The sequence below is a fragment of the Centropristis striata genome, chromosome 1 (genome assembly GCF_030273125.1).
Source record: "Centropristis striata isolate RG_2023a ecotype Rhode Island chromosome 1, C.striata_1.0, whole genome shotgun sequence".
NCBI classification, from domain to species: domain Eukaryota; kingdom Metazoa; phylum Chordata; class Actinopteri; order Perciformes; family Serranidae; genus Centropristis; species Centropristis striata.
Window position 1 is genome coordinate 38788728 of NC_081517.1, and position 16269 is coordinate 38804996.

Genomic DNA, 16269 nt, shown 5'->3' on the forward strand with positions numbered 1-16269 from the left:
AGAGGCCGTCCAGCAGAGTAAATAACACTCAACCGCCAATTGCCTCAAGCACTGTAGGGGAAATGTTGAGGGTCTCTTGGTTAAATTCAAGGAGCTTCTTGCAATTCACACGCACTCTCTGAAATTATAGTAAGAGAATTGCATGCCAATCTAAACCACTGTTGGATTCATGTAGTACATTCTTTGTGGATGAGTTTGGGGGTGCAAGCTGCAGTGGAAAATATGCACCTTTGCCTGTTTGTTCAAGGGTATATTTCAATTAAATACCTATTATTATTATTATTATTACCTCCTTCTGTGGGATTCACTGACTGAGATAAACAAACTGAATACTTTTCAACAAAAACACATTCAAACCCTTAGCCTTTCAAACCTTTATTAAACATTTTAGCAGCACCTCCAGTATCAATGGTGGTTCCCCCTCGGTCAAAACACCACCAAGGCTGCACACTTCTCAGCTGATAAGAGGCACAGGGCTGGACTCCCTCCAAGTATGCACATCTTTCCAAAATGACAGATTACTGTCAGTTACAGCCACGAACAGAAAAAGCTGTCACTCACATCACTCACACACCCCTGCTGTTGCACAATGAAACTCATATTGGAGGAATGTCAAAGCAGATATCACAGTGCCATCTTCTGGTGTGCATTTTACACTACCAAACACTGATATAAAACAGTGTACATACATTTATTATGTGCATATAATTTGCACAAGGCCAAAGACTATTTGGATAATGTACCCTGAACTGTGGATATAGTGAATATACAGCATTAAAGCAGGGATCCATATGTTAATTTGTGGTTATTTTTGCTAAAATAGCCTTAAAATTCTCCATAATTGTATAAAAATCCAGGATATAATTGCTTATTCATACATCTATAAAAGTCAACATTTCCTACTCAGTTGACTTCTACTTGAGGGCTCTTGGTGTCTCAGGAAGTAAATGGGGGTGGGGTTAGAGGGGGTGCCCCTCTCCATGTGCATATACAATGCTCTCTTTACTGCAAACCAAACACAACCCTCCTTTCTCGCAGTGTGCCCAAACGGTTAAAGGAATCTGGCATTTATGGACCAAAAGTACAACACAATTTATTCATTATGCACTTTATTGATAAAGCAAATGATTGGTCACAAGGATTACACATTAATCATTGACTGAGCTACAATTACAATTATGCATTTGCCAAACAAAGGAAGGCAACAAGTTTGGATCATAATCAAAGCAGGAGGTTAGATTTTCCTTATTTACACGTTTAACATGAAACAATAACAATATGATGTTACATATATGCAACGTGGGTTCGTTTTCAAGCTGTAAAACGTTAAAGTTAGGCAGATAAACAAAGTTGACCATATGACCTACTTTATCGACGTCTAATTGGTTGAATGTTTTGTGCGAGAGCTGTACATATGTTTTCTGCGTTTCTTATTTTTAATACATTTGACTTTACAGACAAAGGGCTTTTCTCTTCACTAAACATAGTACAGTACTTTCCTTGCAGAAATAAATTGCACCACAGCACTGTTTCGGGGCAGCGTCATGTTTTGTGACTGCAATGCCTTTATGGAGGCGATGGGCGTTTCTGGACGCAGATGGCGCTGTTGAGCATATATTTTGTTTCAGTCCCGTTTCCCTCCATGGTTTCTCCTCTCTCCGACTAACTTAGCGTTTGGCTCAGTTCATTATACAGTCCTATATTCTCCCTCCATTAGGGCATCTCTGCCTGTGGACTGAAGATACCACCAAAACCCAAGAGAGAAAAGTTTTACTTTCATAGGGCACGATGGACATGAAAAAGAGGATCCACTTGGAGCTAAGAAACAGGACACCGTCTGATGTGAGTCGTGCTTTTTAAAACCAACCCTTAGTTTTCTGGCTAGCCTTGTTAGCCAGCTTGCTACTTTTTTGCTTTGCGAGTGACCTGTGCGGCTAACGTAATGGTGACCACATGGGCTTTAGATTATGTTTCTCGTTTATAATAGGGCGGAAAACACTCGCACAACAAGCTTAATCCGTTATACTGTTCTGGATTGGGCGTATAGGGGCAACGAGAGGAGAAAAGCTATATTCAATCGTTACTTTGAAACGGCTTGCTGGCATTATTGCAGTGCTTTAACCGTTTCGCAGCCTCCTTGGTCAGTGGTGCACACACGATTTCAGCTCGACTCCCCCGTTGTACCACAATTAGTAAACTTCTTTTTACGCTGATATATCAGGAGATTTGCTTCCTGCGCCGCGTTTGGCATTCACATAACGGTATATTTTATACAGACCTTGGAAGCCATGTTTGCTGCTAGCATAACTGCTAAAATGGGGCGCTTTTTTCACATCACAAATGCTCTTTACAACTCCAAGGCGTCCGTGCTTCTTTTCTTTTGTTTCTTTTAAATCCAGTTTTCTTTACATGTAAACGCGCCATCGCCGATCACGAGTAATGTCTTGAAATTTTCTGTAGCGTGCGTTAATATCAAATGGCCAGATTCAGCAGCGACAACAAAAAAACAGTCACTTGATTCACGAGTCATCCATACCTGGACCACTTAACGTGAAGCCACTGTTACTATAACCAGATTATTATTATTTACACAAACTGTTGCGAATATCCAACAATGCCCGTTGTCGTTAATTGTCTAAAAGCCACGTTTAAGCTGTTGCGATTGGCAAGTTTTTAAAGGGAGTGTGCAGCAGTTTATTACCAAAAATAGCTTACACACTTGTATAGCAGCTCCGCTTCCCTTTCATATCCAACCTACACGTCTAAATATTGCATACTTGTCTAATGAAGTGTGGTGATCGGATGGTTCATTCAGGCAGCAGCCACCTAACTTAGTGTGTTTGTTCCCGCCACATTACCCCCATCGCTACACACCGACCAAAGACAACTAAATATGTCCAGTTGTAAACTTAAAACGTCAAAACATAACCATTCTTTCGAGCTAAAAATGCTTATTCGAGCTAAACTTGACGCTGTTTGCGACTAAACGGGTCTATTTGTCGGCCAGCGGCTCCATGAACCGAGCCAGCCTGCTGGAATGACACGGAGATCCGGTGCAGCGCGCTTGGTGCGTGGGCAGGCAAAAACTCGACGCTCGGCGTTTCCCCTCGAGTCGTGCACGACATAAAACTGATTTAACGTCGAAAAAATGCATAGTAATGTGTAAGTAGCGTCGATTACTATTTCTAAGCAGCACTTTATTGCCGTTGAAGTGTCCAGAGAAGTGCATACTGTATCTGAGGAATCGCCATGTTGTCATTCTGTCGTCTTTGAAGCTCTGGGAGAAAGGAACCGTCTCCATCTTTGTTTTTACTAAATTTCCGCTCTCAATATATTTCCTTCGCCACTTCGACCTGAAAACGACGTCGTGCCCTGTAACAAACTGGCAATAACGGTCGTTCGCTCGACGACAAGGAATATTCCACCTCCCAAAATGAAAGCTGGTTTAACGGAAAAAGAGAAAATCTTTACTAAGGGTGTATTCGCAATCCTTTCCGTTGCTGTTGGGTTGTCTAATGGCGGCGGGCAGACAGACAGAGCTCTGGAGCTGCTCCTCTACTGCACGGCACCGTTTAAAAGGGGCAATGGCTAGCCTGTAGCGAGCTAGCTCACTAAAAATCATTGCATTTGTCATTAGTGACTACATCAGCAGGCCATGGGGAGCTTTCCTCTTCCTCCTTTCAATGAAATCAATATATTATCCGTGGCGCGCGGATAAGTGAAGCACACAAGTGTTTTTAGACGGAATCACAGTATCCGTTTCGGTGTTTTACTTGAGAAATCGTGATCTTTTGACGGTTGACAACAACTTTTTTTGCAACGTTTTTTGTCCAACACTGAATTGCGCAACCAGTGTTGGCTAACTAACTCCGCCTTCAGACGTGTTTTTCTAATATTTTTCACTAACTACAAAAACATTTTAATCACTTTACACAAAGTTAAGGGCCATTATGATAAACAACAACACCCACCTATTCAAAACCTTATGGATATGTTGTTTGCTAGTTTCTTTTCTCTATGGTTTTGTTTACAAAAAATACAAAAATTGAGTTTTGAAATATTGTCTATATTGAATATCATAAATAAGTTTAGTTTTCTAATATATTTCACTCACTACAAAAACATTTTAATCACTTTACACAAAGTTAAGGGCCATTATGATAAACAACAACACCCACCTATTAAAAACCTTATGGATATGTTGTTTGCTAGTTTGTTTTCTCTATGGTTTTGTTAACAAAAATTGAGTTTTTAAATATTGTCTATATTGAATATCATAAATAAGATTAGTTTTCTAATATATTTCACTCACTACAAAAAACATTTTAATCACTTTACACAAAGTTAAGGGCCATTATGATAAACAACAACACCCACCTATTAAAAAGCTTATGGATATGTTGTTTTCTAGTTTGTTTTCTCTATGGTTTTGTTTACAAAAAATTGAGTTTTTAAATATTGTCTATATTGAATATCATAAATAAGTTTAGTTTTCTAATATATTTCACTCACTACAAAAAACATTTTAATCACTTTACACAAAGTTAAGGGCCATTATGATAAACAACAACACCCACCTATTAAAAACCTTATGGATATGGTTTGCTAGTTTGTTTTCTCTATGATTTTGTTTACAAAAAATACAGAAATTAAGTTTTTAAATATTTTCTATATTGAATATCATACATTAGTATAATAAATTGCAATTGTGGATCAACAGCAAGTATAGTTTCACGAAAGATAAGCCAATGAATATTTTTTTAATGTGATATATACTACTTCTATATTTCAGGTACGAGAACTTGTCCTTGACAATTGTCGATCAGTGGAAGGAAAAATCGAAGGCCTCACAGCTGAGTTTGTCAACCTGGAGTTCCTCAGTTTGATAAATGTTGGCTTAATTTCAGTCTCCAACCTGCCCAAACTAGGAAAACTCAAAAAGGTAAGAAAATAAAAAAGATGGTTCCCCACATGTGTATTTCCATGTGAAAGCTGAATTGTGACAAAGTGTCACCTTGAATAATATTTCCCTTTGCTATCCTTCAGCTGGAGTTGAGTGACAACAGAATCAGCGGCGGCCTTGATGTTTTAGCAGAGAAACTACCCAACCTCACACATCTAAACCTGAGTGGCAACAAATTGAAAGACATCAGCACATTGGAACCATTGGTATGTGTTTTCAGACATGTTGGAAGCAGCTCTCACCACACACACACACACACACACACACACACACACACACACACCCATCTGGATGCGTACAGAAAGTGTACTCTCAGTCTGAGGCTGACATTCCGTGTTATCTTATCTTATCTCATGTTTATGCCAAATTCATTATAACTAGGCAAAGCATTTTAAATATTTATACATACTCTTGTTGCAACCAACTGCATACATTTAAATGTGATTACAGTTAATTAAATAACATACATGTGTAATATCTATTACATACAAATTAGCTATATCTGTTGTAACTGCCCATCATTTACTGGAACTGGCCCTAAAAAGGAAAGATTCTCTGTATCAATTGCACATTAATTTAATACCTTATTATATACATTTAAAATGGTATTTGGTAACGCTTTATAATAAGGTCCTTAATAACCATTAATTACAAATAATAAGGCATTGTTCTCGCTTTAGATCCGGTAGTTGCAAAAAGCATAGTTAACTTATAGTTAACTTATAATAGATGAGCAATAAAGTATATTTTAATATCAATAAGCAAACAAAATAAGATTATATAAAGGCATGGCAAAGACATAATGGGTGGGTCATGGGTGTTTGTAATGCCATTATTAACACTTATATAAGCTTATAAACACACAATAATGTTAATAAGCATCTTGTAAGGACTTGCAAGGGACTTATTACTTGTTAATTAATGGTTATTACAAGGACCTTAATATAAAAGCGTTACCTAGTATTCTTATATGGCATCTCATATTAGAACAAAAGTTTTTAAGGGATGTTTTGAGTAAACTGCATACATGATTATTCTAGTAAGGGGTGCAAGAAATTGTGACTAAAAATTTTTTTTGCTAATCTAGGGAATTAAAACCTGACTAATCAAGATGGTTAGTCACATTGATGGAAACATCTAAATATAGCATTGCTACAAAGTAGTTCTGCTTATGATAGAGCCTCTTTATAAATAGTTTACACATTTTTGAGAGCACACATCACCCACATCTTAACTGAAGACATGACATGCAGCAGTTTCTCATCCCAGTACTTCCTCTGATCGACAGAAAAAGCTGGATAACCTGAAGAGTTTGGACCTGTTCAACTGTGAAGTGACAAACCTGAACGACTACAGAGAGAGCGTGTTCAAGCTGCTGCCACAGCTCACCTACCTGGATGGTTATGACATGGAGGACAGGGAAGCCTCCGACTCTGACGGAGAGGTGGACGGAGACGGCGTTGATGACGACGAAGATGAAGGTAAGACCTTCTTCCAAAATATCTCACACATGGCTCTGGCTTTCTCTGCTGTAATGATATCTGTATAGTCCTTAATAGCTGAAAATATATCAATATGAGATGAATATACTGATAAATGATATGAGAATACAGTTCAATGTGGCTTTGTTTTGACTTTCATCGCAAGACAATTTCATTAACTGTGTCCCTCACTTTGAACATGTAGTTTATAACTGTTGGGCTGTGATTGCTGCATGATTCCACTTTGTATGTATGTGTGTGTGTGTGTGGTTGACTGAACGTTGTTGCTTTTTGTTTTTTCAGAGGGAGAGGAGGAGGAAGACGAGGACGGAGAAGAGGAGGACTTTGATGAGGAAGAGGACGAGGAGGAAGATGAAGAGGAGGTAGAAGGAGAAGAGGATGATGATGAGGTCAGCGGAGAAGATGAGGTAATTAATACATACATTTAAAAAAATGATTATTTGGCAGGAAATCTTTTTGCTAGATGGACTTTGTTCTGTTTTGACTCTTACATTTTTTGTTTACCTAGGAGGAAGACTTCGGTCAGGATGGGGAAGTGGATGAAGATGATGACGATGATGATGATGATGAAGATGGTATGTACTATTTTAATAGTTTGAACATCGTCCCCTTTACATATAAAAATGCAATAAAACCCAGAGCATCAAAATATTCCAGCAAAGAAAACTATAAACACTTCCTTCATATCACAACTAGAAACTCTCCACAAGGCCAAGAATTGGTTTGTTTTTATGACTGCAAACACGGGACATTGCTTATACTGCCTTCTACTTTAGTAGCATGTAGTACTTAATTATTAATTAATATTATAATTTAATAATAAATAATTTGTTTAGCCTCTTAAATATGTAGATTTACTTAATCCTGTTTTTATGTCATATTAAATTGAATATATTTGATGTTTGGATTGGCAAAATAATAATATATATATATATATATATATCTCTCTCTCAATAATTAAAATAATTGTAAGCTGCAGCTCTAGCTTAAACTGCTCTTGTCCCGTTTTGGAAATAAAGCATTTTTGTTATTGAAAGTATCCTTCAAATTTTAAATTGTCTTTGTCATAAGTTGCAGATTTAAACCAAATAAATGTGTGTATAGAATGGTGACTGCATGTTCATATTGTGGGCGCCACAGTGTAAAAACTGAAGATGCATGTCCGACACTGTTTATTTTCAGCTCCTAATCTTGTAACTTTATATCATGTAGCGACAGCAAAACATGATAGTGACCATTCATCTTAAACACTGCCCACACTATCTGAGATCCCAGTAGAGGATAGATAATGCTGAGAGATTTAAGCTCTTTGTAATAGTTTACACAAAAAAATGTTATGAACCCTATGAATAAGATGCATTCATGGAGAAAATTATTCGACCACCTTTGTTTTCTTTTTAGCTATTTTTGTTGTTCTCATTATATTTGTCCAAACAAATGTACCTTTAGTTGTACCAGGCATTAAAATGAACAAGAAATTGAAGAAAACAATGGTCTAATATTTTTTTCCATGACTGTATGTAGCATGTAAAGACTATTGATTACATATTATATTATATATGATTCCTGCGTGATTAAAGGCTTAGACTTGAGTCTCTGTTTTGCATAAATTGAAGTTTCCGATGACACAACATGACACAGACTTCCTCTTTGCCCCCAGAAGCAGAAGCTGGCAAAGGCGAGAAGAGAAAGCGAGACCCAGAGGATGAGGACGACGACGACGACGATGAAGACGACGATTAAAAGCAAAACTGAAAACGAGAGCCTACCGAGTTACCCTCCCTCCCCCACAAACCTGAACGTCCGCCCTCCTACAACTCGCACCGTCTTTGTAATCCACGTCTACCCCCCCAGCTCTGAGCTCTTTTTACGGGGCAAGACTGTACCGGATGGGTGGGCCGAGTGGAGCTGCCGCCCCTTTTTTTTCTCCCCCTCTCCCCATTGGAACTGAGAGCCACCCAACACCCTCCACCTCACCCACCCCACGGCCCCGAGGTTCTCAGGCAGCCCAGCACTCAGCATTCCACAATTTCACTGTCGATCCCTCTTTATGTATTCCCGTGTGAGGACTTTGGGACTGGTATCTAGTTTTGGGTCTGTGCTTTTAATATTTTGTTGGATGAATTATTTTTTGTTGTTGGGTTTATTATTTCTCATTTTTTTTTGTCTTTTATTATTTTTTCTGTTCCTTATTTTTTCCCAATAAAATTATTGCTATAGCACCTGTGCAACCAGCGAGCCATGATTTTTAGTTTGGCCGCCTGTTGCTCAAATCAAGGTTGTAGCTACATTTTTACTTTCTGTATGACAAAAAAAAACAACTTTGTAAATAAAATGTTAACATTTTCTGCTTTTCTCTCTTCCTGCTTTGATTTTCTGTTGTCACAATGGTAACAAAGGGATGAAATGACAGCCATCATCCAACCAAACTGTTATTCTGTACTGATGGTGACTGTAGACTAGAACCAGAGAAAAGTCCATTGAAAAGGCTTTATGTCTAGTTTTAAAGGGGTAGTCAGGATTTTTTTAAAGTGGGGTTGTATTAGGTACGCATCCTTAGTCCATCTACAGTCATGGAACAATTATTAGACCACCCTTGTTTTCTTCAATTTCTCGTTCATTTTAATGCCTGGTACAACTAAAGGTACATTTTATAGATAATAACAAAAATAGCTCCTAAGAGTTTAATTTAAGAGCTGATATCTAGCCATTTTCCATGGTTTTCTTGATAATGATTCTGGTTATCAAAAAAAAACATGGAAATGGCTAGATATCAGCTCTTAAACTCTTATGAGCTATTTTTGTTATTATATTTTCCCCAATAAATGTACCTTTAGTTGTACCAGGCATTAAAATAACAAGAGATTGAAGAAAACACGGGTGGTCTAATTATTTTTTCATGACTGTTTTACCTCCCATTAGATGGCCGTCAGCACGTCCTCGGTTTGATTGACTTCTGTGCCGGTTCTAGAATAATAGAAGAATCAATGTAAGTGTATTCTGCATTTAAAATATTTTCACCACTTTACCTTGCTTTCAGACAGACCTTGTTTGTGTCTTTGCTCTCTTCAAAGCCAACAGACTCCTTTGACAAAAAACAGTAATTATTGATTTAGTTTGTATTTGTGTTACTGTGTGATTTTGGTGTTTTAAAGGGTTAGTTCAGATTCACCAAAGTTGCACAATAACATTTTATAGGGCTGAAGAGGCAAAAGTGTTGATGCTTTCACAATAAGAAGAAAGAAGGAAAAGTTGTATATAGCAAAAAATATGAAATGTGTTTCCAATAACTTGACATATGCAAATGGGTATGTGAGTACAAAGTTTTTCAAACAAGGTTAATGCTGTAGCAGCTTGTCTGTTGTGAATAATACATTCTATAGCAAAATATAATCACTGTTCAAACTACAGAAACAGTAATGTGACCCCGAGATAGAGAGCATTGTTCTGTAACACCTTTTATTTTTAACATTAAGCCCAACAATAGGAACTAAACTGCATTACTGTGGTTTTGAAAAACACTAATTTGCTTTTAAAAGAGTTTTCTTTTTTAAAGCTTTTTGAATTTTAAACACAAGCCAGGCAATCGTGCAGATAAAAAATGTTGACAGTCCACAATGTTGCAACCTCAGAAACTTCAAATAGTCAATAGTTAACTCAAGAAGCTACTGGAAAAACAAGCAACACTGATGGTTTTGTAACACAAATAGTTAACTCTGCTCCAGTAGTAAGCTGTTTTAGCCAATGAGCGAAATGTTTTGGCTTCAATTTATGGTTTTAAATCAGACAAAATTTTATGGATGATTATTTCTGCCAGTAAAAGAAAAAATAAGGGGAAAACTTATTCTTAAAACAATGACTTATACTAATAAGATAATAAGTCATAATTTTGAGATAGGTAAGTCATTATTTTGAGAAGTTTCTCAATTCTCAATATTCTGCCATGGTTATGTTTTTGGTTATGTTTATGTCAGTTTGTCAGTAGGATTACATAAAAACTACCAGACCTATTTTCATGAAACTTGGTGGAAGGGTGTAACATGGGTCAAGAAAGATCCCAGTAAATTTTGGAGTGGATCCAAATCACAAGGTGGAAATGAGAAATGTTTAGAACAACCACTCATGCAGTTGGCAATAAAGCTATCAAAATGTTGTTAAAGCACTCTGAGGAACAACAAAAAAATACAACTCATCTTCTTTGTAGCGTCCATGTTGTTTACACATTGCAATTTAAAGCTCATAAAACACACCGAAGTCGGATGAACGAGGTGAAAATCAGTGCACCACTGGCCTTGGTTGAGGTTTGATCTTTTAGAGTTTTGAGTTCAGAGTTCTAGTTTAGAGAAAATGTAACTTTAACTTTACTGCACTTTACTAAGTCCTTATTTTGCAATAGTTAGTTATTATTTTAAGATATTACGTCTTCATCTCAAGAAAGTGTCATTTATAATGATTTTATGATGGTAATGATTTTTATGATTTCTTCATAATAATGGCAACAATGGGTGTCCATATTATTCTGCTTTATTAGAGAATGGATAAGTGATACATTTCCCAAAATATTTAATTGCATTTAATGTGATTCATATTTTTAAAAATAATTTTAAAATAAACCGGATGAAATATTTGTTTTTTTCCGAACATGTTTCAGTCAATTTAAATGCATCTCAACCAGGCACAGTGAGGCTCATATGAACCCAGCAACAACCCTTTAATGAAATGGTTTATTAAATCAGACATGTTCAAACAGTGAATGCTACAGTCAGCTCTGCAGCTACATTATTGCTCCAGTATAATGTAAGAAACTGTCAGAGTGTGCATGCTTTAATACCGAGAGGTCTCTGGAATGGACTGATATTGTTCTCATTTTCTGTGCGATGCTTTTCAGAGGAATTGGTATTGGGCACATTCATAACAGAGAACGATGGTCCATCTATTACAGTTTTGAGTACAGCAAAGCAATCATCACTGTACCACAATATTGGGATGATTCATTCATAAGAAAACAGAAAGAAAAAAATGTGTAAAGAACAGCTTTCCCTTTCCCACTCCACACTGCTTATTGTTAATAATTCATACTAATGTATAACAAGAAGAACTGAAATTATGCTCTATTTGCACAAGCAAGACTGAGTGACACAAGGTGGTACACCACAAGTATCAAAAAAGATATGAGAGGGATGTTTGTTGATCTAGCTGGCAGTGAAGTCATTGTTTTGTGTAGTTTAGAAATAATGTAATTTCACCATTTTCACTTCAAACATTGAATCAAATTCATTCGTCACTTAAAAAGGAGCACGTCAGCTATTTAGTACTCAAATTAAGCTGGTGAACTCACAAACAGAATAGTCAAGTTAACCTGACTTTTTGTCCCTAGTATGTGTCAAGCTCTAAAATTATGTATTCTACATTTCCCATAATGCAACCAAGAGACAGGGGACGTTATTCAACTTTTATCACAAGCTGAGAAGTATTAATACCAGGTTCTCTTTTACAAATTACAGTTGAAATTATATCCAATAAAACAGTCTTGCTTTGATGGTATAAAATCAAATGTTTTGTCTCTACAGCCTGACTTTGTTTGGTTTGACAGGGCTCTGTTTTCACAAGGACACTCTGACTGGGGCTTAAACCTAATGTCAAAATTAAAAATTGATCTGAAAAAATTAATCTGTTGCAAACAACGCTGACAAGTTCGTCAGTTGTGGGAAAATTAAGACTTCCGTCAGCCATGTTTTTTTCTTCAACTAAAAAGCATGGCTGACTGCATAACTGTGTCAAACCCTCAAACTCCTTTCGAGCTAACAGTAACTTCAATTAGGCTACAAGAACAATATATATATATATATATATATATATATGTATATGTGTGTATATATATATGTATATATATATATGTGTGTATATATATATGTATATATATATATGTATATATATATATATGTATATGTATATATATATATATATACATATATATATATACATATATATATACACACATATACATATATATATATATATATATATATACATACTCAAAACTGAAAAAAACTCCATGGAAACAGAGTTATCTTGATACCTACTGTTTAAGTCTAAAAATAAAAAAAATGTCATTTTAAATGAGACTTTTACTAAGAGCAAAATTAAAACTGGCCTTAAAGTACACAGCGGAGCAGTCTCAAGTATCTTTGTGAAACCGGCCCCAGGAACGCCGCTACTCGTTTAAGTACTTTAGTTTGATCCTGTTGTGTAAAATTGCTGAAATGCCCTTTTAATGGACAGAATGGCTCATGTATTCCCCACAACATGAATCAACAGCATGTAATTACAATAACAAAGTGCTTTAAAGGTTCACCCACACAGGTGTTTCCACTTGCTGCCGGATTAAAAACCTTCTCAATGGGAGTGTATAGACCGTTTGATTGTCAGCCTGCAAGTGGAAACACCTGTGTGGGTGTAGAGTCTTTAATGGGAATACCAGACGTAGCCAATATTACTCTTAAGCTACAATAGACTGTGAAAAAAAACATTGGAGCTTAGATAGACAGAACATACATCAGCAACTATTTTTAAGTAAGTAAGTAATTTTATTTTATTAATTTAGCTTAACAAGGCTGCACATGCTACCTTTAATCAGGCTGGCTTACTAGCTAGGTGGAGACTCAAGCCCCCCTTCAGCCAGTGAATACCTGTGGGGTGGACATGGAGGTGGTGCCAGTTATAAGTATCTAGGTGTATACCTGGATAATAAGTTGGACTGGTCCCTAAACACTGACGCTCTCTACAAAAAGGGGCAGAGCCGCCTCTTTTTCTTATTGAACCTCAGATCTCTGGACATGTGTAGTAAGATGCTGCAGATGTTTTATCAGTCTGTGGTGGTAGTGTAGATGCAAGGCGGTTGGACAGACTGGTCAAAAGAGCTGGTTCTGTGGTTGGAGCCAGGTTGGACACACTGGAGGAGGTGATGGAGAGATGACCTGTCAACATGTTCGAGGCCATCTTGAAATACCTGGATCATCCGCTACACAAAACCTTTATGGACCAAAAAAACAGCAGTGGACGGCTCCTCTCTCTCCGTTGCAGGACGGAGAGATTCAAAAGATCCTTCGCTCCTACAGCCATCAGCTGTCTCATTCTTCAAGAGATTCTACCAGACTAACTGAATTTCCCCTCTGGGATGATTAAAGTCATTTTGATTGATTTGAGTTACAAACTTGGTTTATTATTCTAAATCAAAGCCATGATAGCAGCAGCAGCTAGCTATATGATAATAATTAATTTATTCTGAGTTACAAGTTACTAGTTTTTTGATTATAAGTATGTACCTCAGTAAAGAAAAGGCACGACAGACATTGTGCCAACAGGAGCTAGTTGGTTAGCTAACAATGCTAACACATGCTAAGTAATAATTTCACAAGCCGGGCTAGTGAGCTAGGTAGCATGAGCAGACTTGTTAAGCTTAAAGCATAGACTGTATATTAAACTTAAAAGAAGCTTAGTGAGTGTATACTGTGTTTTTTTACAGTAGAAACCTGCATCATAGTTGCTCAAAGTGCGACTCGTGTGCCAGTGGCAGCCCACAGAAACGTTTAGCACGGCCCCCAAATGTGACATGAATGTCTGTGTTATATGTGAAGGATCTGTAGTCCATTTAAACACTTTCACTTGCAATAGCTTGCATTAAATGCATTACTCTGCTGCTGCAACAAACTTGCAACCCCCTTGCAAGTGTTTCAGGTTAGTAATGACAACTAGTTGCACATCAAAAATATCACGATAGCCAAAGTAAGCAAGTTTTGTGACCCATTCTGTAGTTTAATGAAGTAGTGAGATGTTTGCATTTTTTTCTGTGCACTTTCAAAACCCCAGTTGTAGCCAGTTAGTTAATTATGTTAGTATTGGTGCTGCTTTAGCTAACAGGAGCTAACTGGCTAAATTAGGTAGCGGTTATTAGGGCCACGGGGCAATCCTCAAGCACTATTGTTATACTGTGGATTTTTTATTCTTCCTCTTCCAGAGGCAATTTCGTCCCGCCACTAGTCCTTATACAAATTATATATCAAAATGTGCGATTTGATTGGGATCGGTGTGCTATTACTTTTCTCTATGGAATACAAATTTTTCGTGACATAAATTGCGAAAGACTGCCCAAGTTTTGCATTGAAGTGAATGTGACGGCCAAAGAAAATGAGCGAAAAAGAACAATAATTGGAGATTTTTAAATATCTACTTCTACAGCATAATTTCATCTAGAGACTCCATTTAAACTGCTACTGCAACAAACTTGCAACCCCCTTGCAAGTGTTTCAGGTTAGTAATGACAACTAGTTGCACATCAAAAATATCACGTTAGCCAAAGTAAGCAAGTTTTGTGACCCATTCTGTAGTTTAATGAAGTAGTGAGATGTTTGCATTTTTTTCTGTGCACTTTCAAAACCCCAGTTGTAGCCAGTTAGTTAATTATGTTAGTATTGGTGCTGCTTTAGCTTACAGGAGCTAACTGGCTAAATTAGGTAGCGGTTATTAGGGCCACGGGGCAATCCTCAAGCACTATTGTTATACTGTGGATTTTTTATTCTTCCTCTTCCAGAGGCAATTTCGTCCCGCCACTAGTCCTTATACAAATTATATATCAAAATGTGCGATTTGATTGGGATCGGTGTGCTATTACTTTTCTCTATGGAATACAAATTTTTCGTGACATAAATTGCGAAAGACTGCCCAAGTTTTGCATTGAAGTGAATGTGACGGCCAAAGAAAATGAGCGAAAAAGAACAATAATTGGAGATTTTTAAATATCTACTTCTACAGCATAATTTCATCTAGAGACTCCATTTAAACTTTAACAATAGACACAAGTCTTGTGTATCAGTGTATTAATCCACATTTCGATAGGTCATATAGTTTATCAATCCCTGTTCAATGACCATGATCATTTTTGGAGATTATAATGGGTGTGTATTGTATGGAACGTTCGCGTCACAGTGTGTGACATCATCGCCAGAGTGTAGAGGGAGAGAAAAAATTGTCAAAAAATACATTTGAAAACTGCGCAAATTCCACTCTACGGAAATAATTTATTCATAGAAACGTAGGAAAATTTGTCTTCTCACTCACAATCCTCTGGTAAAGCTGTCAGAGTTATAGTTTGGGCGTAGGACGCACAGATGCGCCACCAACACGCACCAACAGCCTCATTGGCTCCCATATTAAAAATGCAGGAATATTTCTGAAAAAGGGAGATGTAACAGTTTTTTTAGATCGCTCTAACAAAGCTATTTTTTCATTTTTCTTAAAAAAAAAACACATATGTAGACGTTCAGGAAGAAATCAGGACGCTCAAAGTGAAGTCGGATCAATGATAGGTATTATGGTTTTGCCAAAAATGCTTTCTGTTTGAGGCCAGAAATCCCAGTCTGTCCACCTCTGGCTGCTGTCACTTTGTGATTTTAATCCACACACACACACACACGTTAAGGGGCATAGGTGGGGGGGGGGGGGGGGGGTATTTTGAAATAAAATGTAAATAAAAAATAGATTTAATAAACAAATGAGAAAATATTGTTTCACAATAATGAGTTAAGTTTTACTAATTTCAGTAAGTTTATTTTAATTGCACAATGTATTTATATTTTTATTTATTTTATAATGTCTTATATATTTATTGTGGAACATTTTGAGGTTCTGTAGTATGTTGTCACACGGGTAAAGAGAGAGAAAACAAATTCTGTTCAGCACTGTCACTCCGGGGAAAAAAGAAAACAGTGCTGTAGAAAACAGGCTAAAAAAATGGCAGCTGCTTTG

General features: G+C 36.9%; 1 protein-coding gene across 2 annotated transcripts; it reads left to right on the forward strand.

Moving 5' to 3' along the window:
- Window positions 1-1540: 1540 nt before the first annotated feature.
- anp32b (acidic (leucine-rich) nuclear phosphoprotein 32 family, member B) lies at window positions 1541-8811 on the forward strand. Of its 2 annotated transcripts, none has more exons than XM_059341740.1 (7): window positions 1541-1842; window positions 4793-4942; window positions 5047-5169; window positions 6252-6444; window positions 6748-6872; window positions 6974-7040; window positions 8129-8811. In XM_059341740.1, the coding sequence occupies exons 1-7, from the start codon at window positions 1789-1791 to the stop codon at window positions 8206-8208; spliced, it is 792 nt and encodes a 263-aa protein (XP_059197723.1). In that variant the 5' UTR covers window positions 1541-1788; the 3' UTR covers window positions 8209-8811. The 2 variants fall into 2 exon arrangements, with proteins under 2 accessions (XP_059197723.1, XP_059197714.1); XM_059341731.1 differs by having other exon boundaries at window positions 1543-1842; window positions 8126-8811.
- The last annotated feature ends 7458 nt before the right edge of the window (window positions 8812-16269 follow it).

Excerpts from the sequence above, each read along its gene's own strand:
- anp32b (XM_059341731.1), top strand. The coding sequence starts at position 1,789 with ATGGACATGAAAAAGAGGATCCACTTGGAGCTAAGAAACAGGACACCG. Across the intron at positions 1,843-4,792 it reads GAAACAGGACACCGTCTGAT|GTACGAGAACTTGTCCTTGA; the intron begins GTGAGTCGTGCT and ends TCTATATTTCAG. Across the intron at positions 6,873-6,973 it reads AGGTCAGCGGAGAAGATGAG|GAGGAAGACTTCGGTCAGGA; the intron begins GTAATTAATACA and ends TTGTTTACCTAG.